General features: G+C 38.4%; 2 protein-coding genes across 2 annotated transcripts in view; one reads left to right on the forward strand and one right to left on the reverse strand.

The window, feature by feature from the left end:
• Window positions 1-8248, forward strand: part of wdr70 (WD repeat domain 70) — a 91271-nt gene extending 83023 nt beyond the window's left edge. The window contains exons 17-18 of the mRNA XM_084103925.1: window positions 164-326; window positions 7931-8248. Coding sequence (XP_083960051.1) covers window positions 164-326; window positions 7931-8021 — 254 coding nt within the window. The 3' untranslated portion in view covers window positions 8022-8248. The remainder of the gene's footprint in view (window positions 1-163; window positions 327-7930) is intronic.
• Window positions 8249-16511: 8263 nt separating this feature from the next.
• Window positions 16512-23953, reverse strand: gdnfa (glial cell derived neurotrophic factor a). The gene is made up of 3 exons (XM_084105117.1): window positions 23513-23953; window positions 22296-22508; window positions 16512-17674 (listed from the first exon to the last, which is right to left on the reverse strand). Exons 2-3 carry the CDS (start codon window positions 22480-22482, stop codon window positions 17151-17153), a joined length of 711 nt encoding a protein of 236 aa, XP_083961243.1. The 5' UTR covers window positions 22483-22508; window positions 23513-23953; the 3' UTR covers window positions 16512-17150.
• Between the last annotated feature and the right edge of the window lie 231 nt (window positions 23954-24184).

Below are 24184 nucleotides of genomic sequence, written 5' to 3' on the forward strand. Positions count from 1 at the left end.
CAGGAAAACCTGTTCTAGTAGAGCCTGAAAACATCAAGACTTTGATAAAGGTCATAATCCGTCCTCTGTGTGAGCGAGGGAGGGTGGCCCCTGTTTTCTGCATCTGAATGCTGTATTTGTGTGTGTATTTGTGCTGCTCTGATCTGTGTGTGTCCTCGAGCAGGTCGAGGGGGTCGTGTGGCGGCTCACGGTGGAACGCTGTCCTCCTTCATCGTGAAGAACATCGCCCTGGACAAAACCGATGACAGCAACCCGCGAGAGGCCATCCTGCGGCACGCCAAAGAAGCCTCAGAGAACCCGTACTGGGTCGCCCCGGCATATAAACAGTAAGACACACACCAGAGCGCAGAGTGTGTAGTGTGTCATCTGACAGAAACACCCGAGGGTGCTGCAGACGGCAGTGTCTCCTGCACAATAGAGAGTGTGTGTATATCAGTGTATAAGGTTGGTTATAAGCTGGTGTGCTCCAAAACAATGACAAAACTCGCATTTAGAAGATACAAGCGTTCAAAACTTCCACTAATATGGATTAATGATTTTGATGACATCACTCTGTGGCTGAAATCGGTCACGTTCACATATTTACTATCTTCCACATGATATATGGCACATAGTACACTGTTTTTTTAAAGTTTATTGGTAGAAAGACAATATCACCCTAGTAAAGTTTTGAGAGATATTTTTGTTTAGTGTTTATTGGTAGAAACTTACAATCTCTCACTTCATGACATCACTCTGCACTTCAGCTTCTCATCAGATTTTCTGTCCAATCAAATGCTCTCTAGAATCTGAAGCTCCGCCCCCTACACTATAACTAGAAAGGTGCGACTGGAATCGGTCACTCTTCACTCATTTACTATTTTCCACACGGCTCATAGTGCACTATATAGGGGATAGGGAATTATTCAGACAGTGTAAATATGCTTTCCATTGGGGCGAATGAAGTCTGGTTTCACGTTAGAGTCACGAGAACCGCCGCAGCTTCGGTCCAGAGTCATGATCATGAGCGAGTCGCCACAGACCAGAAAACGAATCGGCTCCATTTGAATTCTGGACATAATGCTGTATTTTAAAGCGATATGGAGGAGATCAGGAGGAGAAACGGATAGAGATTAGGAGGAAACTGCAGCTTTACCGAGCTGTGATATAAACTAAACGCTATCCACCTTATTCTGCTCTAAACAATGCGCGCTGCCATGACGACGACTCCGGTTGCCTACTTCCGGTTCGTAGCGCTTGACCTGTGCTAGCAGCGAGAGAATGAGTTCAAGCTCCTTATGTGCTGTTGTTGTTTGTTTAACAATTCAAAGAAGATTTCAAACTTTTTAGAAACTGAGTGTTTCGAGATAAGGAGATAATGCCCATGTCCGGTTCCGTATCAGATACATTCAATAAAGTAAACGTTTAGAGTGATTAGCGTTAAAACTGAAGCATAAGAAAAAAAGTCGGAAAACTTTGCCCATTAATTAGATGTGCAAGGCAAGCAGGCAAGTTTTCGGGTTGTTATGGACAAGTAAAAATTACATTATTGTATATTATATGAAATACAATTATAATAAAATTCTAAGTTATGACTACTGTATACTGTACTGTTTTTATTTTTAAAACGATGTGATGTGAAAAGTAAACATTTCGGCTCGTTTGACTCAGCTCACTGAAAAGAGCCGGTTCTTTTGACTCACGGCTCTTTAAAAAATAAATTCTTATCTCCTTCTTATCTTATGCTCGAAACACTCAGTTTCTAAAAAGTTCTTTGAATTGTTAAACAAACAACAACAGCACATGAGGAGCTTGAACTCATTCTCTCGCTGCTAGCACAGGTCAAGCGCTACGAACCGGAAGTAGGCAACCGGAGTCGTCGTCATGGCAGTGCGCATTGTTTAGAGCAGAATAAGGTGGATTGCCTAAAAAAGGGGAGGAGCATCTTAATATGCCCCGCCCCTTCTCCCTGTTTCAGTGGAAATTACATCAACACACTGAATAATGCTGCGCGTTTCAAGGCACTTCAGTGGGACTTTAAGTTGTACATTTTTGTTACAATTTTTTTTTTATATAATAGTTAATCTACTGAATTAAGCATTTCCATGATTTTTTACAAACTAAATGAGCAAGTGTTTTGAACTTAATATTGACAACATATTTTATATAAATACATATAGACATACATACACATTTTTTTCTCATAAAATACGTTGTCAATATTAAGTTCAAAATACTTGCTTATTTTGTACTCATAATTTTGTAATATTACTATTTTAAATATAATTTCTATATTATTTTTTATAAATTATAAATAAATTATTTAATAAATATTTTTTTTTTCAAATAAATATTTAACACTATCTGTTTTCTTTAAATATCAATTTCATTTCTCTCTCTCTCTCTCTCTCTCTCTCTCTCTCTCTCTCTATATATATATATATATATATATATATATATTTGTGTATATATATATGTATATGTGGTCAATTGATAAACATTTCATCATAAATAATTTATTTGATTTTTCAACAGGATTTCAATAGCTTTGCTATTATGGTTGTCCATTTATAAATTAAATCAATCTATTTTTATTGGTCTATTTAAATTGCTGTTCAGTATTGAATGAAACACAAGTATATTTATAATCCCCATATTTGTTGGATTTTTCCACTGACCTCATACTGATGTTTTCTGGGATTGCCTGTTATTGTAAGAGTGCATGTGATGCTGGTGTGAAGAGGGAATATCTCAGACGCAGTGTAATTACAGCAGGTGTCCCACACACACACACTGAAACTGGAGCAGTAGTTCAGATGACACCTGTGTGTCACACCTCAGCTAACAGATGCATTAATGTTTGAAGGGTTGGAGATCAGGTGACGGGGGGGGGGGGGGGGGACGTCCCAAGATAACAAATACAGTGACCCGAGAAGAATGTGAACTCTTAGAAATATATGAGTGTCTTTGCAATACTTAACAAAATACAAAAGCAAGTGAGTGAAGAACAATGATCTACACCTTCATATTATGTTTTGTATCTAATGCAATGACATTCAGATGTTTTTAACAGTCCAGATATTTTTGTGTCCGGTAAAATCATTGATTCGTTCCTTATCTAATGCCTTTTGGAGTGTGGATGAACTAAAACATCCACAGTCCTTGTCAGAAATACAATTTAATTACAACTTATTTGTGTGTGTGTGTGTGTGTGTGTGTGTGTGTGTGTGTGTGTGTGTGTGTGTGTGTGTGTGTGTGTGTGTGTGTGTGTGTGTGTGTGTGTGTGTTTGTGTGTGTGTGTGTGTGAAAATATATGTTTAAAAATATATTTAAGTTTTGAATAAATATTTACTGTTAATTGGTTGAAAAACTCAATCACCCAAGTCAAGTTTATATATATATATATATATATATATATATATATTTACTTAAAATATATTTTTAATTAATATATAAACAATTTTAAATATTAATAATCTTTTTTCTTCAATTACTTTTTGTTTAATGTTTATTGGTAGAAAAAGACAGAATCACAAGTTAGGTTTTAAATATATATATTTATTTAAAATATATTTTTATTTAATTATTACATAGATAAGTTATATATATATATATATATATATATATATATATATATATATATATATATATATATATATATATATATATATATATATATATTTATTATTATTATATTTAATTATTATATAAATAAATGTATAGAATATATGTTTATTATTTATTTAATTTCTGTTTTTGTTTATTGGTAGAAAAAGACCGAATCACAAGTTAGGTTTTAAATATATATATTTATTTAAAATATATTTTTATATAATAATTAAATATAATAATTTATATGCAGTGAGGAAAATAAGTATTTGAACACCCTGCTATTTTGCAAGTTCTCCCACTTGGAAATCATGGAGGGGTCTGAAATTGTCATCATAGGTGCATGTCCACTGTGAGAGACATAATCTAAAAAAAAAAATCCAGAAATCACAATATATGATTTTTTAACTATTTATTTGTATGATACAGCTGCAAATAAGTATTTGAACACCTGTCTATCAGCTAGAATTCTGACCCTCAAAGACCTGTTAGTCTGCCTTTAAAATGTCCACCTCCACTCCATTTATTATCCTAAATTAGATGCACCTGTTTGAGATCGTTAGCTGCATAAAGACACCTGTCCACCCCATACAATCAGTAAGAATCCAACTACTAACATGGCCAAGACCAAAGAGCTGTCCAAAGACACTAGAGACAAAATTGTACACCTCCACAAGGCTGGAAAGGGCTCCAGGAAATTGCCAAGCAGCTTGGTGAAAAAAGGTCCACTGTTGGAGCAATCATTAGAAAATGGAAGAAGCTAAACATGACTGTCAATCTCCCTCGGACTGGGGCTCCATGCAAGATCTCACCTCGTGGGGTCTCAATGATCCTAAGAAAGGTGAGAAATCAGCCCAGAACTACACGGGAGGAGCTGGTCAATGACCTGAAAAGAGCTGGGACCACCGTTTCCAAGGTTACTGTTGGTAATACACTAAGACGTCATGGTTTGAAATCATGCATGGCACGGAAGGTTCCCCTGCTTAAACCAGCACATGTCAAGGCCCGTCTTAAGTTTGCCAATGACCATTTGGATGATCCAGAGGAGTCATGGGAGAAAGTCATGTGGTCAGATGAGACCAAAATAGAATTTTTGGTCATAATTCCACTAAACGTGTTTGGAGGAAGAAGAATGATGAGTACCATCCCAAGAACACCATCCCTACTGTGAAGCATGGGGGTGGTAGCATCATGCTTTGGGGGTGTTTTCCTGCACATGGGACAGGGCGACTGCACTGTATTAAGGAGAGGATGACCGGGGCCATGTATTGCGAGATTTTGGGGAACAACCTCCTTCCCTCAGTTAGAGCATTGAAGATGGGTCGAGGCTGGGTCTTCCAACATGACAGTGACCCGAAGCACACAGCCAGGATAACCAAGGAGTGGCTCTGTAAGAAGCATATCAAGGTTCTGGCGTGGCCTAGCCAGTCTCCAGACCTAAACCCAATAGAGAATCTTTGGAGGGAGCTCAAACTCCGTGTTTCTCAGCGACAGCCCAGAAACCTGACTGATCTAGAGAAGATCTGTGTGGAGGAGTGGGCCAAAATCCCTCCTGCAGTGTGTGCAAACCTGGTGAAAAACTACAGGAAACGTTTGACCTCTGGAATTGCAAACAAAGGCTACTGTACCAAATATTAACATTGATTTTCTCAGGTGTTCAAATACTTATTTGCAGCTGTATCATACAAATAAATAGTTCAAAAATCATACATTGAGATTTTTAGATTATGTCTCTCACAGTGGACATGCACCTACGATGACAATTTCAGACCCCTCCATGATTTCTAAGTGGGAGAACTTGCAAAATAGCAGGGTGTTCAAATACTTATTTTCCTCACTGTATATATATATATATATATATATAGATATAAATTATTGTATTTAATTATTATATAAATAAATGTATAGAATATATGTTTATTATTTATTTAATTTCTGTTTTTGTTTCATGTTTATTGGTAGAAAAAGACAAAATCACCCAAATCAAGTTTTAAACTTTAAATCATTCCTTATCTTGTGGCTTTTGGCTTCTCTGGACTGTACGGATTATCATCGGATAAAACATCCACAGTCGTTGCCAAAAATGCAATTTCTTTGTTATGATTTCCTTCATACTCCAGTGATGAACTACATCCTGGGTTTTATACGTGTTTTTTTGTTTTGTTTTTACAAAATTCTAAAATAAGATCTAAAGAACGCCAGATCACACTGGGAGGAGCGACTCCATGAAGGTTTTCCAGGTTTATGTGTGTTTTAAAAAAAAACTTTAGGTTTTCTTAGTTTCAGCATTGGATTGTTAATTGCTAATTTTTTTGTTAATTGTGTTAACTATGGAAGCTGGTTTCTGCCACTGAATAAAAATTAAAGATTAATAAAAATTAAGGTAATTGTGACTCTTTTGAACTTTTTTTCTCTCAATTGCAACTTTTCTCAAAATTGCCCATTTTTATCTTGCAAAAAAAAGAGTTTTTCTCACATTTGTGAGATGAAACGTTGCAATTACCTTTAGTGTTTTTTTATTGTGTGGCAGAAACCAGCTTCCATAGTTCAGTTAGTTTCAGTATAAGTATTATTACAGTTATTATTCATTAATTATAGTTCATATAGAGAAACAAGCATTCTCAAAATTATTTACAAACAAAATACTCAATACCTTCGTAAATTGAACCTCTAGACATTTGTAAAGCTTTATTCAGAACAGAAGTTGTGTTAGTCAGATCGTGTGTGTGTGTGTGTGTGTGTAACTGTATCTTCATCATTAGTGTCTAATCACACGCTGACGCTGATCAACACAAAGAACTAATGATCCTGTTACTCTCGTAGAGAATCTGTCATGATGCTTTAATAGCTGTGTTCAGGTGTCAGAACACACACACACACACACACACACACTCTCACACAAACATTCTCACACACACTCACACATACACACACACACATATGCACACACGCACACACACTCACTCATGTACGCGCACACACACTCAAACTCACACTCACTCACCAACACACACTCACTCTCACACACACACACACATTCTCGCACACTCACTCACACGCACACACACACACTCCCTCACTCATTCACCCGCACACACACTCAAACTCACACTCACTCACACTCTCACTCACTCACTCACTCACTCACACTCACTGACTGACTCACTCACTCAAACACACTCACACACACACACTCCCTCACTCATTCACCCGCACACACACTCAAACTCACACTCACTCACACTCAAACTCACACTCACACAAACACACACACACACACACACACACACTCACTCACTCACCAACACACACTCACTCACCAACACACACTCACTCTCACACACACACACACACATTCTCGCACACTCACTCACACGCACACACACACTCCCTCACTCATTCACCCGCACACACACTCAAACTCACACTCACTCACACTCTCACACACACACTCACTCACTCACTCACTCACTCACACTCACTGACTGACTCACTCACTCAAACACACTCACACACACACACACACACACTCCCTCACTCATTCACCCGCACACACACTCAAACTCACACTCACTCACACTCAAACTCACACAAACACACACACACACACACACACACACTCACTCACTCACCAACACACACTCACTCTCACACACACACACATTCTCGCACACTCACTCACACGCACACACACACACACACTCCCTCACTCATTCACCTGCACACACACTCAAACTCACACTCACACACACTCACTCACTCACTCACTCACTCACTCACTCACTCACTCACACACACTCACTCACTCACTCAAACACACTCACACACACAAACTATATATAAAAGCACACACTCATTCACGCATTCACACACACACACTCTCACTCACACAGACACACACACACACTCACTCACTCACGCATTCACAAACCATATATACAAGCACAAACTCTCACACACACAGAGCAGATGTTGTGTTGTAATCTGCGCTCTGGACGTATGAAAGTAGGGAACTAGATTAATATCTCTCTCTCTCTCTCTCTCTCTCTCTCTCTCTCTCTCTCTCTCGCTCTCTCTCTGGCTGTAAGTGTGTGTCTCTCTCTCTCTCTCTCTCTCTCTCTCTCTCTCTCTCTCGCTCGCTCGCTCTCTGGCTGTAAGTGTGTCTCTCTCTCTCTCTCTCTCTCTCTCTCTCTCGCTCTCTCTGGCTGTAAGCGTGTGTCTCTCTATCACTGGGCCACAGCTACAGTCAAGCACATCATGCCTTCTGTTCTCATATAAACACTGTGTGTGTGACTCTGAACCCGTCTCATGATGTGTGTGTGTGTGTGTGTTCCCTGCACAGAACTCAACCAGAGCCGATGTTTGCTGAGGAAGAGGAGGAGGAAGAGGAGGGAGACAAAGATCAGCCAGAATGGAAGAAACGCAAGATCTGACGAGATTCTGGAAGATTCCCCCACAAACTTCCCAAAGCTTGTGTGGAAAATGGCATTTTCCGTCTGTATTTCAGCAGAAATATGTATTTTTGACCAGCGTTATTTTTAAGTGATCGCACAGATGATTCATTGTTGTCCGAATTATTATTTTGACTGTTTTTTTCTTTCTTTTCTGCTTGTATTTTTGTCTTTTAGATTCTAAATAAACACAGTGTGGTTCTCGTTCACGCCGACAAACACTCTTTTATTTGCCATTACGGGTTGAAAACCAAAAATGTGTGTTTTACAGTACAGTCATTCAACCTTTACTAAACACTGTTGTATATTTCTTATTTTTCTGGTCAGACCTGAATGAGACGCACGTATCGCTGTGTGAGATCACTTGTGTGTGTGTGTGTGTGAATGTCTCGCCATCAACACATTCCTGTCTGCTGAATCTCACACTCCTCGAGTCTCTGCGCTCCGTAAATATTTATTTGAAAGAAATCTTTAGATACTCGGTTTATTAAAGCTCTTCAGGATCTCATTGTGTCTGAGAGAAGAGTTTCTGCCGTTTATCGGACGCCAGATGCAGATTCACTGCGCTTTCTAATTTTTGATTTTAAATTGATTTTTTTTTTTCATTAGCATTTACATTTTTTGTTGGTGAATCTCATTCCACTCCAAAATCTTAAAAAAAAATAATTTAATAATTTAATATAATAATTTTAATTAATTAAAAATTATATACACACACCAGTAAGCATTAAGATTTTATGACAATTAAGCATTATTGTATATGTGTGTGTGTATATATATATATACCATTAAGCATTAAGATATTTTCATGACAATTAAACATTTTCTCTCCAAATCCTCGTCTAGACATTTTAGCTTTTTGGTAATTTAAAAAAAAATATATTTCATACTAATTTGTCTTTTTTTGTGTGTGTGTGTGTAATTTTGTATTATTCAAATTAAAATGAATAATTAATCGTGATATATTAAATTTAATTCAGCTATTTATCAAAAATGTATGTAAATTTGTTATGAATTAATACTTTACTATTAAAATAAAATGCAAAGATGATGAAAAGAAAATGCCAATACAAAAAACATTAATTGCCCTAAAAATGATATACACACACTCAGACACACACACACACACTCACTCACTCACATACACACACGCACACACACACACACACACACACACACACTCACACACACTCACTCACATTCACACAGACACATTTACTCACACACACACTAACACTCACTCACTCAAACACACTCACAAACACACACAACACAAACACACACACACAAACACACTTACTCACACACACACACACAAACACACTTACTCACACACACACACTCACTCAAACACACTCACAAACACACACACAAACACACTTACTCACACACACACATACATACAACGTATTAATTATAAAAGATATAAGACGTATATAATATATCATTTGATTTGGGAGTGTTGAAATGCTCTTTACAGGTTTTGTGCGAATCATATTTTCAGTCTAGAATCTGATAAATAAGCAGTAACTGGCCGTAATAATAATGCTGACAGTGCAGTCTGAGTGTGTATCTGTGAGTAAGTGTATAATTGAGCTTCTCTGACTGTAAACATCTACTTTTAGCCGCGTTGCATAAGTGTGTATCGGTCAGATGATGCCACCATTGAGGAACGCTGTGGATTATGTGTCTGTGCTCATTACAACCGAAAGGAATGTGTGTGTCCTCTGGCTAATCCTTCAGGACGCTTTCTGCTGTTTAAAGATCCTGAAACTCTATCTCTCTCTCAGAGCCTCTAATGCACTTCTCTTCTCCTCCGCTTTAATCCTGGACGGACGAGTCGAGGGATTTCCCGCCGTTTCTGCAGTGCAATTCCCATCAGCGTTCGGGATAATAACCAAAGCGTATCCCAGGAATAATCCTCGGGATATCTGTGCCGGAGAGCAGCTGCGATGAACCACAAAACCCTGGAAAGCAAATCATCCGATGAAAGTCCCTGAAACCGTAATGAAGAGTGAAGTATCCCAGCTTCCCCGGCGCGCAGGCCTATTCTGAGTCGGGAATGTGGGAATGTGGGAGCGGGTGATGTCAGCGTGTGCTCATCTCCTGGTTTAGTGTGAGGAATGATGAGTGTGTGTGGATCGTGTGTGTGTGTGTGTTCTCCGTCACTGAGCTTCTGATCTCTGAATATGGACTTTCATCAGTTGATGCTGTGTGAGCGATACATGTGTTCTCTAGATCAGAGTTGCTGATTACACATCTGTCCATCTATCTATCTATCTATCTTTTTATCTATCTATCTATCTCTCTATCCATCTATCTCTCTATCCATCTATCTATCTTTTTATCTATCTATCTATCTATCTCTCTATCCATCTATCCATCTGTCTCTGTCTATCTATCTATCTATCTATATATCCATCCATCAATCATCTATCTATCTCTCTATCCATCTATCTATCTATCCATCTATCTATCTATCTATCTATCTATCTATCTATCTATCTATATATCCATCCATCAATCATCTATCTATCTCTCTATCCATCTATCTATCTATCCATCTATCTACCCATCTATCCATCCATCTATATATCCATCTATCTACCCATCTATCCATCCATCTATCCATCCATCTATCTACCCATCTATCCATCCATCTATCCATCCATCTATCTACCCATCTATCTATCCATCCATCTATCTATCCATCATCTATCCACCCATCCATCCATCTACCATCTATCCATCTATCTATCCATCCATCTATCTATCCATCATCTATCCACCCATCCATCCATCTATCTACCATCTATCTATCCATCTCTCTATCCATCTATCCATCTGTCTCTGTCTATCTATCATCTATCTATCTATATATCCATCCATCAATCATCTATCTATCTCTCTATCTATCTATCCATCTATCTACCCATCTATCCATCCATCTATCTACCCATCTATCTATCCATCCATCCATCCATCCATCCATCCATCCATCTATCTATCTACCTACCTACCTACCTATCTACCCATCCATCCATCCATCCATCTATCTATCTACCCATCTATCTATCTATCCATCCATCCATCCATCCATCCATCTACCCATCTATCTATCCATCATCCATCTATCTATCTACCATCTATCCATCCATCCATCCATCCATCTACCATCTATCCATCCATCCATCCATCTACCATCTATCCATCTATCTATCTATCCATCATCTATCCATCTATCCATCCATCCATCCATCTACCATCTATCCATCCATCTATCTATCCATCATCTATCCATCCATCCATCCATCCATCTACCATCTATCCATCCATCTATCTATCCATCATCTATCCATCTATCTATCCATCCATCCATCCTGTCTGTCGTTCTATCTATCTCTATCTATTCGTAGATAGAGTAACATAGATAAAGATATTCGTAACAGATTCCATCAATCTGTTGTTCTATCTATCTGTCCATCCATTCATCCATCCATTCATCATTCTATCTATATCTATCTTGTCTGTATCTATCTGTCCTGTCCGCCTGTCCATCCATCGTTCTATGTATCGATCTGTCTGTCTTTCATTCTATCTATTGTTCTATCCATCCATCCATCCATCCATCCGCATCATATTGCATGTGTTTTTCAGGTATTCTCCATTCCCCCCTCTGATCAGCTGAAGAGGTTTAGGATATTCCTGCAGATCCAGACGAGTGTGTGTGTGTGTGTGTGTGTGTGTGTGTGTGTGAGTGTGTGTTCAGGCTCTTCTGGTCCATCAGTGACAGAGACCTGCTGCACTTCTTCACTAACCTCCTCCAGTCATGGAAACTTTCCACACAGTGCCCAGATTTACTGCTCCGCTCGGCTTTACAACCAGCTTGTGTTTACCGTAGAATCCTGGGCCGCAGTTCAGGAATGTGTTTCAGCCGAGCGGGATGATCCCGAATCTCCAAACCAACTCCTGCAACACTGAGACATCCCAGACAACTGATCATCTGAAATCTCTGGAGTATGAACGACTTTCTACTGTAAATATATTTTCATTATTATTATAGATAGAGATAGACAGACAGACAGACAGACCGATGATGGATGGATGGATGGATGGATAGATAGATAGATACATAGACTGATGATTGATAGATAGATAGATAGATAGATAGACTGATGACGATAGATAGGTAAAGATAGACAGACTGATGATAGATAGATAGATAGATCTACAGTTAGTCCAAAATGCAGCTGCTAGAGTTCTTACTAGATCAAGAAAATATGATCATATAACACCGATTTTATCATCACTACATTGGCTACCTATAAAGTTCCGTATTAATTATAAGTTATTGCTACTGACTTATAAAGCCCTAAACGGCTTAGCTCCAGTCTATTTAGCGGATCTTCTATCGCCCTATAATCCATCGCGCTCTTTAAGATCAATAAATTTGAGGCTTTTGGTCATACCTAGGATATCCAGATCCACCAAAGGAGGGAGAGCATTTTCACATTTGGCTCCGAAACTCTGGAATAGTCTTCCTGATACTGTTCGTTGCTCGGACTCGCTCTCCCAGTTTAAAACTAGATTAAAGACGCATCTTTTCGGCCAGGCATTCATATAATATTTTTAATCTTACAGTTCAAACTACAATCCGGCCTCTAGTTCATAAATGCCAGAGGAGAACTGGCCCCGACTGAGCCTGGGTTCTCCCAAGGTTTTTTTTTTCTCCATTGGGTCACCTGATGGAGTTTTAGGACACCATTAGGTCACTTGATGGAGTTTTAGGACACCATTAGGTCACTTGATGGAGTTTTTTTGGTTCCTTGCCACTGTTGCCTTTGGCTTGCTCAGTTGGGGATATTTTGGGGATATTTAATTTTATTCTATCAATCAATAAATTCCACTAGAAACAAACCTTGTTGTATTATTTTATTTTAATTTAATACTGTGAAGCTGCTTTGATACAATCTGTATTGTGAAAAGCGCTATACAAATATACTTGATTTGATTTGATAGACTGATGACGATAGATAGATAGAGATAGACAGACTGATGATAGATAGATAGATAGATAGATAGACTGATGACGATAGATAGAGATAGACTGATGATTGATTGATTGATAGATAGATAGATAGATAGAGATAGACAGACTGATGATAGATAGATAGATAGATAGATAGATAGATAGATAGATAGATAGATAGATAGATAGATGACAATAGATAGATGGATGGATGGATGGATGGATGGATGGATGGATGGACGGATGGATGGATAGACTGATGATGAGAGATAGATAGATAGATAGATAGACAGACTGATATATATATACGTTTTAATCTTAGCAAAACTAGTGATTTAAAACTACTTAATTTTTTTATATATGTATGTATAATTACATATTTTTGCATTTGAGATATCAGTAATGCGCAGAATGTAAATATATGTGTGTGTGTGTATACTGTGTGTAGCCTATATATATAACTTTTATTTTCATAGTTATGCTCAGAATTTAATCATTTTATTGGAGTGCAATTTATATAAACTGAGAAGCCGCTGTTGTAAAGGAAAGCTTCAGTTAAACATGTTCATAAACGCACACAAAAGCATGATAGAAACGAGATTTATTTTGTAAAAAGTTATAAAATGAATATTGTACAAAAATAAAGTCTGTAGAGAGCTTTGGTTCAGTAACACAAAAACAAGACGAGACTGTGAGTCGCAGGAGCGACGGGAACGAGTTCCAGCAGAAGTCTGAACTCTTGAACGCTTTCTTTCGAGGAATCCATGAACGTGAGTTACATGTGCGCTGAGCAAACCATCCGTCAGCGGCAGACGTTACGACTGCGACGCAAACGCAGGTTTATCATGATGAAGGGGAACAGCTGATGAAATATATCCTGATAACAGAGGCTTGGCCTAGATAGACTTCAGGAACGCTGGATTTGTTGGGGAAACGCAGCGGATTACAGCATCATTCTGGCATTATAATGCACAGAAACACAGGATCGTGTTTATCTGAGTCTCTCAGGCCTGCGTTTGCTCCGCTTCTATGTGTGTTTACAGTCCGGGCCACAGACTGCTCTACGATTATCCTGTTGAGAAGTTTATTTCAAGTCGGATAGAGCAGACAAAGCTGATTTGACATAATTGGTTTTAAACGGAGCGTTTTTACAGATTAAACGCCAGTCAGACCTTACCCAGCAAGCAACCGTGCATTTAAAAGACGTCTAATAGCCGTTTAATTGCTTAATCGTGACCACAGATTGACCATGAAATGACACTGATATCTTGTAGATATTATTGACATTGGTAACATGATGATATCAAGCATTTCATGGAACTACAGTGAATCAGTTTTGACTGTAAGTGGGCTACAAATAGCACTGAAAATGTTAAAGAAATTAAACTAAACACCTTGTAATTACTGTTGACTGCAAGTTATTTAGGGAATGTAACCAAATTCAAGGTTATTTTGGCTAGAAGTGTGTTACTCGAAGCCAGACTATAGTTAAACGAGACGCTGAAATGACGGCTATTGCTTGCTAGGTAGCGACTAGGGGTGTAACAATATATCATGTCACAATATATCGCAATACAATAATGCAACAATATGTATCGTGGTAGTTCACCCAAAATAAAAATGACTGTGAGGAAAAAATTCAAGTTTTCAGAGTTTTAGTGTCAGTAGCCTACTACATTAAACTGCTATATATAATGTTGAATAAAATGTATAATAATGCAATGGAGGAATATTTGTACCATATTTGTATACATATTTTTACAATATCAATAATATGGTATCGTGAGTTCAGTATGGTGACATGAGAGTATCGTTACACCCCTAGTCGTGACAAGCGCTCAGCGGGTTTAAAGAGGTCACGCGTAACATTATTTACTCGGATCAAACTCGACTCGGTCTCTGGCGCTGGGTTCATTCCAGCGGGATGTAGGCTAAACACGCCGTATTTTACAGAGATCGTTGGAGACGAGCCATTGAGGTCCAGCGACTGCCACCGAATCCCTAATGTGAGCTTTTGTTTGAATGATGTCTCCACTGAGTGATGGCAAGAAATAAAATCGCTTCTGCAAAACAACATCGGCTTTTTATTTTCTACAAGAATAGTTGGTCCTCTAAAGGAATTCTGCCTGCTTATTATCTGTTTGGTTGTAGGAGACGACGGCAGAGAGTTTGGAGAGCGAGCGGGCCGGACGTCACGGATGGGACGTGATTATCTGCTTTTCTTTAAAGGACTCAGTCGTTCGAGGAAAGATTTGCTCAAACACATGTTGTTCCAAACCCATCTGACGCACAAGAGGATTCGCAATGACAAAACGGTGCATTAAAGTATGTCATAACATCAGTTTTTTTCAAGTCACATGATGCTTTGTGTGAGGAACAAACACAAATTCAAGTTATTGTTCATTGACAGTCTGTTTTTTTTTTTTTATAATTGTCATATTTCAATCGTGATTTTTCACCAAACATGGCTTGATGAGTCTGACTGCATGAGATAACGTCTTAAATTTGTCTCCGTTCCTCATGCAGAATAATCATGTGCTGAAAGTTATTTTCACTGTTTTCACTGTGCTAAATGAAACCGTATGGATCATCATCCTCCTTCATCGTATGCAAACTAGAATCTCCTAAGATCTGCATTCAAATGAACAACTGATAAGTGAATTTCGTATTAGTGAATCCATATGATCCGTAATATTGTTTCCTCATGCAGATTTCTGTAAATTCATGTAATTCATACATCACTGCGCTAAATCAAATAATATATAAATATACATTTAAAAAAATCATAATAACAGTAACATACTGTAAAGATTACATTAACGAACTGTAAATTCACAGCTGCTCTTGATTTGCTGCTTTTACAGGTGTGCTGTATAATTGTACAGTATAATTGTAGTTTATGATTTACAGTACTCTTGTAAAATGTACAGGCTTACTGGCAACCAAAATTGGCAGTAAGTTGTCATAAATTTTACAGCAATTTGTTACAGTGTACAGTATACTATATATATATATATATATATATATATACATTCTCATATATATATATATATATATATATATATATATATATATATATATATATATATTTTAACTAGCTTGTTAAAACATTTCATATATATATATATGTGTGTGTTTGTGTAAAATATATTTATACTAGAAAAAATAGAAAATGTGTTTATATATATTTCGAGTTTTTTTCTAGTATCTATATACTACAAAATATATATATATATATATTAGTGCTGTCAAATCGATTAATCGTGGTTAAAGTTTATAAATATATTGTGTGTGTATATATATATATATATATATATATATATATATATATATATATATATATATATAGTCACTCACACATACAGTAAATACAAACTTTTATGTTTGCGATTAATTGATTTGACAGCACAAATACATGTGTGTATATATATATATGAATATTAAGTGCTGTCAAATCGATTAATCATGATTAATCACATCTAACATAAAAGTTTTTATACATGTATACACACACATACTGTATATACAAACTTTTATGTTAGATGTGATTAATCGATTTGACAGCACTTATATATAATAGTATTTTATAAGTATATTTCGCTAATGTAACAGCACCGTAACGTCTGGTTTCGTGTTGCACGGATGGTTTTGGAACGACATGAGTTTAAATAAACGACAAACTGTAAACGACTCCTTTAAACACACATGCTCAAATTTGGCACCATCCAAGAAAGAGAACAAAAAAAAAACCCTCCTTAAATAAATAAGAGAAACAAACACTCTAATACAATGGATTGCAATAAATAACAATAACTTAATTAAATCTCAATAAATACATTTTCATATATACTATATATATATATATAGATAGCTTTCTGGATATTAAAGATGTGGAGTCTGTTGTTGTGTCGTCTGATAATCCACTGATGAGACACACACACACACACACGCGCGCGCGCTCCTTATTCCACCAAACGACGCTTGTTACTGTATAAACGCTCATCTTGTGGTTCGGTAACAGAGTGAATACTGAATATCTCATTCCGCGAGAGTCCCAGTCCGAAGCGTTTTGGGGGCGTCGCTCAAACGCACGCACACTTTTTAGCGGAGTGCTTTTTAAGTGTGTGATATTCCAAGCTGTCGTCCAGGAAGGAGATGTCGTCGTCGAACGCGATTGGCCGACAGCAGGTTCGCGAAGGCGTGTCCTTGTCCAGCTTGCGGTTGTGTGTGAGGTTGTTCAGGATCTTGTCGTAGTTGGTCTCGGCGTCGTAACACGGGCCGCTGCAGTAACGGAAGATCAGCTCTTCTTTGGTCGCGTAACCCAAGCCCAGGTCTGTGACGTTCAGGTGGATCTCCTTCAGGAGGCAGCCTCGCCCTTGACCTTTGACCCTGTCGTCTCGGCTTTCCTTTCGCCCGCGACCCCTCTTTCTGTCTCCGCGACCCCGTCCCGACCTCTCTGTGTTTGCTGCTCCTCTCTGCCGGCCTCGGTCCCGCTTCGGCTGAGATTCGGTGTTTGTGTGAGGAGATCTGCGCAGTCGGCCCAGAGTCGCTTCGATGAAGTCCATGACGCTCTCGAACTGCTCCGGGTAAAGGCCGTTTACAGCATCTTCAACAGACACAATGAAAGATTGGTTAATTAATTATGCATATTTATGCATTCTGACAGTGTGCATTTGTGATATTCCTCATTGTTCCTCGATATGTAATTTAAAATAATGCTTTTACATCACAATATGAGAAAGTCATCAGGCCTTATCTTGCACCCAGCGCAACTGACTTTGTACACTGACGCATGTTTCATTCCTATTTTGCACCCGACGCACAGCGGACTTTTCCCTCCACAGACGCACGTCGGTAAATTAGGGAATGAACTTGCGCTCCCGGGGGCGGTTCAGCGAAAAGAGGAGGCGTGTTCCGGCGCAAACGTTCCCTGGTGCTATTTTGCAGTTTCAGAAAACAGTTCCGCCACAGACCAGGAGAAACCGAGTCTAAAGTCAGTGGCGCGTTATTCAGATGCTATTTTAAGGGCGCATGCTTGGCCATAATGTACCGTGTGCACAACACACACACACTTTGCTTCTCTCATCTACACAGACGCAGCAGTTATCATTTTTGCAAACCATACATAATTACAAGGAAAAATATTCCACACGAGGGAAATCATTGTGGAGTCCATGAAGATGTGAAAAAATAGGCATAAATCTAGCTTACACATTTACACAGTTTATTATACGCCTGTTTAACCGAAGCTAATTTGGGTGTGTTTCTCCATCCCTAATGTCACTTCTCTGTGTTTTACGGCCCTGACGAGAACGTCGGTCTCCTCGGCTGTGAACCGCTCCTGGCAAATCCGCCGTTATAATAGCGATCCGCCATGGAACAAACGCGCCTGCTCTTAAAGGGAATGTGAGAAGACGCTCTGATTGGTTTATTTCACGTTACGCCCAAACCACACCTATGAATAATGAAGCTACTTCAGACCAACCCATTTTAGATTAGCGTCGGGCGCAAGAGTCATTTATCCCGCCGGTGTAATAGCAACAGCGCCCGAGACCCGCCCACAAAGTTACTTGCGTTTCGCGTTTGATACTTGCGTTTCAGATCGTTAAAATAGGGCCCATTATTTGAAAATGTAATATGAATCATTTTGTTGTTGTTCACTAAAACTATTTAAAACATTTGTTAATTGAATTAAAGTGAATGTTCACTGAAATAAATAGTATAAAAAAAATTCTGTTTTTTTTTATATTATTTTATAATTTATAATTTTTGTTTAGTTTAAGTTGGAGTACTGAAATTACTGAAATATAAAATAATAAAACTAAAGACAAATAAAACCCCGAATAAAACCGATGAGAGAACACAGCAAAATTATTAAAACTTAAACTAAAATTAAAATGAATGTCAAAATAATAATAATAAATGCCATATAAGTGATACTTAAGAACACTGATAAGAATTAAAAAACAAAACAAAGTTAAAAGTAAAAAAAAAAAAAAAACTAATTCAGAATATTATTAAATGCCATATTAATGATGCTAAATAAACACTATGAATTTTACTATAAAATTCCTATGACCTTGGAAAAAGTGCATTTTCTATTTATTTCAGGTTGAAATGAGATTCTGATCTACAAAATTATAAAACTAAACAGACATATATTAAAAAAACAAACAAACAATAAAAACACACAAAAATGTACGTAAACAAGCTAAAATTAAAATGAAAAATTGAATAAATACCATATTAATGCTAGTAAAATAACCCTGGTTTATAGTGACCTAGATGAAGTACAGAAATATTTCTGCTTTACATTTTAGTGTTTATAACTGAGCCAGTGGTCTGCAGATGCTCAGCGTTCTCTCAGACTGTATATACGGTATGATATTGTTTATTTGTCCCTATCGGGCGTCCTAAATAACGGCGGATGAGTCTCGGGATCCCGCCCGTCACCGGCCCGTGTTTTCATCTCACGACTGCCATGGAAAATCTTATAGATGATGACATTGAGGTACAGCAGAAAACATCTGCTCAACCGCAAACTGGAAACATGCGTCTTAAACAAAAGCGAGCGCTCGTTTGATCATGTGTAATACACCATGATTTCATTACAGTCCAAACTCAAAGTTCACTCGCTCTCCATTCAACCCAACAGACCGTGTCACAGTTCTCAGAAAAGATCTGCAACTGATGCCGGATTCATGCTGATAATCTCGCTCGCGGACAATTCTTTCCTAATTTTCTTCATTTTTCCCAAATTATTTCACTTAAAATGTTTCAATGATGTCCACTCAATGAGAAGAAGATACTAAAAGCAGATTCTACATGGAGTGGGTCGCCATGTTGAGATCACATGACCAGCTGAAAATTTCTCATTTAGCATCATAATATCAGACATATGATTAATGCATTTTTAAAATTACAATTCAATCATCTTCAAGAGAAGCTGTATGATTTAATTAACCCTCCTCTGTTAAAAAACTGTATACACCTTTCATATTACCCGGACAGTTTTGACCCGGTGGAACGTGAGCTTATAATACGTATATTCTGAAAATATTACAAATGGGAATAAAATAATACATTTTTCAGTTATACTTTCATATGAATAATGCATTTTTAAATTACAGTAACTAAAAACTGTTACCGTAAATTCGTCCAAGCCAGTGCAAGACGGGCAAAAGCGTAGGCGTTTCGCAAGAGAAGCGAAGGATGTGAAGAGCTCGATGAAGACGTTTATTCACAGACAGCTGTGAGAAATACAGCATGATGCACACATGCAACTTGTACATAATCACTCCTGTAATCTGTAATCTGACAGAACACTTTCAACGCCTCTCTCTGTGATTCTCATGCAGATCAGCTGCAGCATCTAACATGCAGGAACATCTGTTTCCCTGTACACTCCGCGGACTGAGATGATTCAGATGCGATGGGGATTCAGTTCGGCTGAGATGTTCAGGCATGATACGAGGTGTCGAACACTGGCTGTGTGTCGACGCTGTGCTGCTACTGACAACACACACATCTAAACTCAGTCTGTTCTGAGACTCAGCCAGTGTGTTTTCTTCAAGCATGCGTCTTAGTTCAGATGGATGCCGTATTTTATTTTATGCAAAATAATGCTATGTTAAATGTACATTCTGTTCAATATGTCACACACTTTTTTCAGCGATTCCATTTCTGGTTCCCTAAAGAACCTCTCAGTGATACATTTTTCAAGGAACATTTTAATCATCTTAAGAACCTTTGGTAAAACTTTACTTTAAAGCCTTTATGTATGTATTATATATGTACATCCTAATGCATTATATCTTTTCATAATTGTAACCAAAGTTAAAATGCATTATAATATTTGCAGATGCATCTAAAACTGGTTGTTTGTCATGTGTTTTAATGCATTATACTTTCTAAAGGTGTGATTAGTGAATAGATAAGTATTATAGCTGAGGTTACGATTATTAATGAGATCATGCAATGCAAAATAAGGTGCGTTACTAGGCGTAATTAATGCATTAAAAATACAAGTAGTGTTACCAAAGCTTTTTCACTATAAAGAACTTTTTTTGCATGTTCTTCATGAAACCACAGATGCCAATAAAGAACCTTTAGTTTTAAAAGTGTACCGTTTTGTGCATCCAACTCATTTTCTATATTTTGCATGCAATAAAATACATGCAGCTGTGGACTCGTGCAGGATCTGTAAAGCTGCTTTGAAACGACGTGAAAAGCGCTATACAAATAAATGTGAACTGAATGTGAACGTGCATTTTCAGCAGAACACATCGTGCATTGAACGAACTCTGAGTCTCCCTTTAGCAGAGCAGAATCAGTCTCCACCGATTCACTGTTTCCAGCGGCTGCCGGACTGCACTTCACTACATAACTACATGATGCATGTAAGAACTGAATCCCCAAGACAAAAGCCACTGAGTGCTTCAACATGTGTTTGTTTTCTGCAGCTCCCATCGGCTGTTGTCCGCTGTAGTTTCAGCACGCCTCACATTATGCAAGGGAGAGTTTTCGAAATAAATTCATGCATATTTTGCAAAGTCCAATGCAAACCGCTCCACACGCTGCGTTCCACTCGTTAATTCTCTCATTTCTAAAGTTCCCACGATGCACGATGATGCATGTGGCCGACGACGCGTCATGTCAAGACTACTGTGTGTAAAAGACGAGGCCGCTCTTAAACATCTGGAACAGCTGCTGAAATGTGCATCAGCACAGTGAATGCGGAGTCGCGGATGCCTTTCCCGTCACGTCAGGATCTGTTAGTGTTCACGGCAGCACCTTACTGAGGAAAACATGAGAAAAGCTTCAGCTCCACTGGAAAACTCGGCGTTTAATGTAAACAGTCCGCGCGGAGGAATGTCTTGTTCAACTCGAGCGCTTCAACGTCAGATTATACGTGTATAAATAAAACAAAGCGACTTTAAAAGCTCGACCTCTGTGTTGTAAGGCCACGGTTTGTTACGTAAAACATGTGGTTAACCAGTGCTGGATGTTTCAGTCCAGCCACATTTAACATGCTCTTGACCAGTGGATCGTCACAGTTGTGCATCTGTATCTGCTGTGTTGCTCAACATGCAACTATGTAAGTAATTGAAAACAGCTCGCAGAAATTCTCCAATGCATTTGAGCTGCAACAAATGAACACTGTGTGCATGTGCATGTGTGATGACAAATGATTCGGGCAACAAGCGGATGCATGCATGCTGACTTACATTGTTCCTCCATGGAGGCTTGTTTTTGGTTGTTGGTTTCAGGTTGGGAGTCGATGACGGGGTCCAGAGCCGGGATCTCACTGTGGACGATGGCTCTTTTGGATGAATGCAGTCTGTGGAAGACGGGACGTGTGGAAACGGAGCTCAGGAGCAACAAACACGTGGCTAGAATGTCCCATAACTTCATTTTAGACTCAGTTCCTTTGAGGGAAGCTGCAACGGTGCAAAGGTAAACGCATGAGTATCTGCACAAGAACACACACACGGCTGACAGAACGGTGCGTGCAAAAGAGATTTTGCACGTGTTAATTTGATAGATATGGAGCTACTGAAAATTGTCCCAGAGGGAAACAGTTGCGATAAGAGAAGGACATTGTGAAAAGTGCAAGAATTAAATATTGTGATGAAGGCCCTCTGTGAAATGTGTTCTGTATAGCTGGAGCCCAGTTAATGCCAAACAGATTTCTGTCAATATAACAGAGCTGAAAAAATGTGTGTTTTCTGCCAGAGTTTTTCCCCATTCCGGATCCCGAAATCCCTGTTGGTGAAAATCCACATAAAATCTACCAGTTTCAATGATGTGTGTTTACTGTGACCTTTATAGCAGTTACTCTAAATAACTCCGTTTGCTGATCATTAAAACCTGCTGTTTCTATTTAACCATTATATTATTTTTAAGCTTTTTAATATTTTATATGCAATAAAATGAGGTGGTTTAGATATTTAATGCATCATATACAATCACAACCACCACAAATTGTTTAGTTTCAAGTATTTTAACTGCTAAAATTAGTCTATTAAAATGCATTGCTCATTTTTAGACCCCAGTGTAAACAAACTCTCAAAGATGTCTCCATATTATTTACTGTGGATTTTAATTGTTTTATTGAAGTTAAAAAGTTATATATTATTTATGATATTCCACTATATACTGCACGTTTTACAGTGCACTCTTGAAAAATAAAATATAGACGTTTTAAATTGGGGTTTAAAGACTATAGACATCAGGAGACCCTTTTTAGGTTCTTTATGTGCTTCATAAAACCCGGAATATAAAGAACCTATAATGAAACATAATTATTATTTTTAATTTAAAAAAATCAAATAAAAACCCATCTATACTGCCATAAGAACAAAAGTGTACGGATTATTTACTGTAAAAATGAATAAGTAAAACCTATTTGTGGCCATCTGCAGAGATAATGATATAAACTCACCTTAAATGGGGTCCATGCAGACCAGAGCTTCAGAAAAGCCAAATTCTCAGAGCAAACCGGGAAACATTTAAAGATCCAAAAGATAAAATCCGTGAGCTATCCTCAAAATATCACGATTCCAGGTCCATTCACAACATGTTATCCACTAGATCCAAACGAAGCGCGCGCTGAAGTGTCCAGATCTCCAGTGTCCTCAAACTGACGCGCGCGCCGCTCAACTCACTGTGCGCAACGCAACGCGACGCGCGAGACTGTGATGCTGCCGCGCGCCGCGTCTGTAAGAGAGAAAACCACCAGCAGCAGCAGCAGCGCGTCAGATGAAGACATCGGGATGAGGATCCCAACTAACTGGAATAGTTTCCCGCGTCTGTTAAAACGCGCCGCATTCTGCCTCCGAAACGCACCGCACAGGTGATGAAATCCAGGTGAATGCTTGTTAATATCCACACAGATCAGGGGAAAGTGAAGAAGTGGTATCTGTCAGCGCACAGCAGTCATGATCCACACGCGCGTCCCTGTAAACGCGTTTGACGCGCACACTGAGCTCTGAGCGCGTTTAAATACGCTCACGGGTTCGAGTGCACTGACGTCACTCCCTGGCCACGCCCTCATTTTTCAACTCCAGAACAGCAGCGGCACAGATCCATCCATCACCGCTTCAGTACACACTAA

This window comes from Abramis brama (assembly GCF_963993115.1).
Source record: "Abramis brama genome assembly, chromosome: 25".
Classification (NCBI taxonomy): domain Eukaryota; kingdom Metazoa; phylum Chordata; class Actinopteri; order Cypriniformes; family Leuciscidae; genus Abramis; species Abramis brama.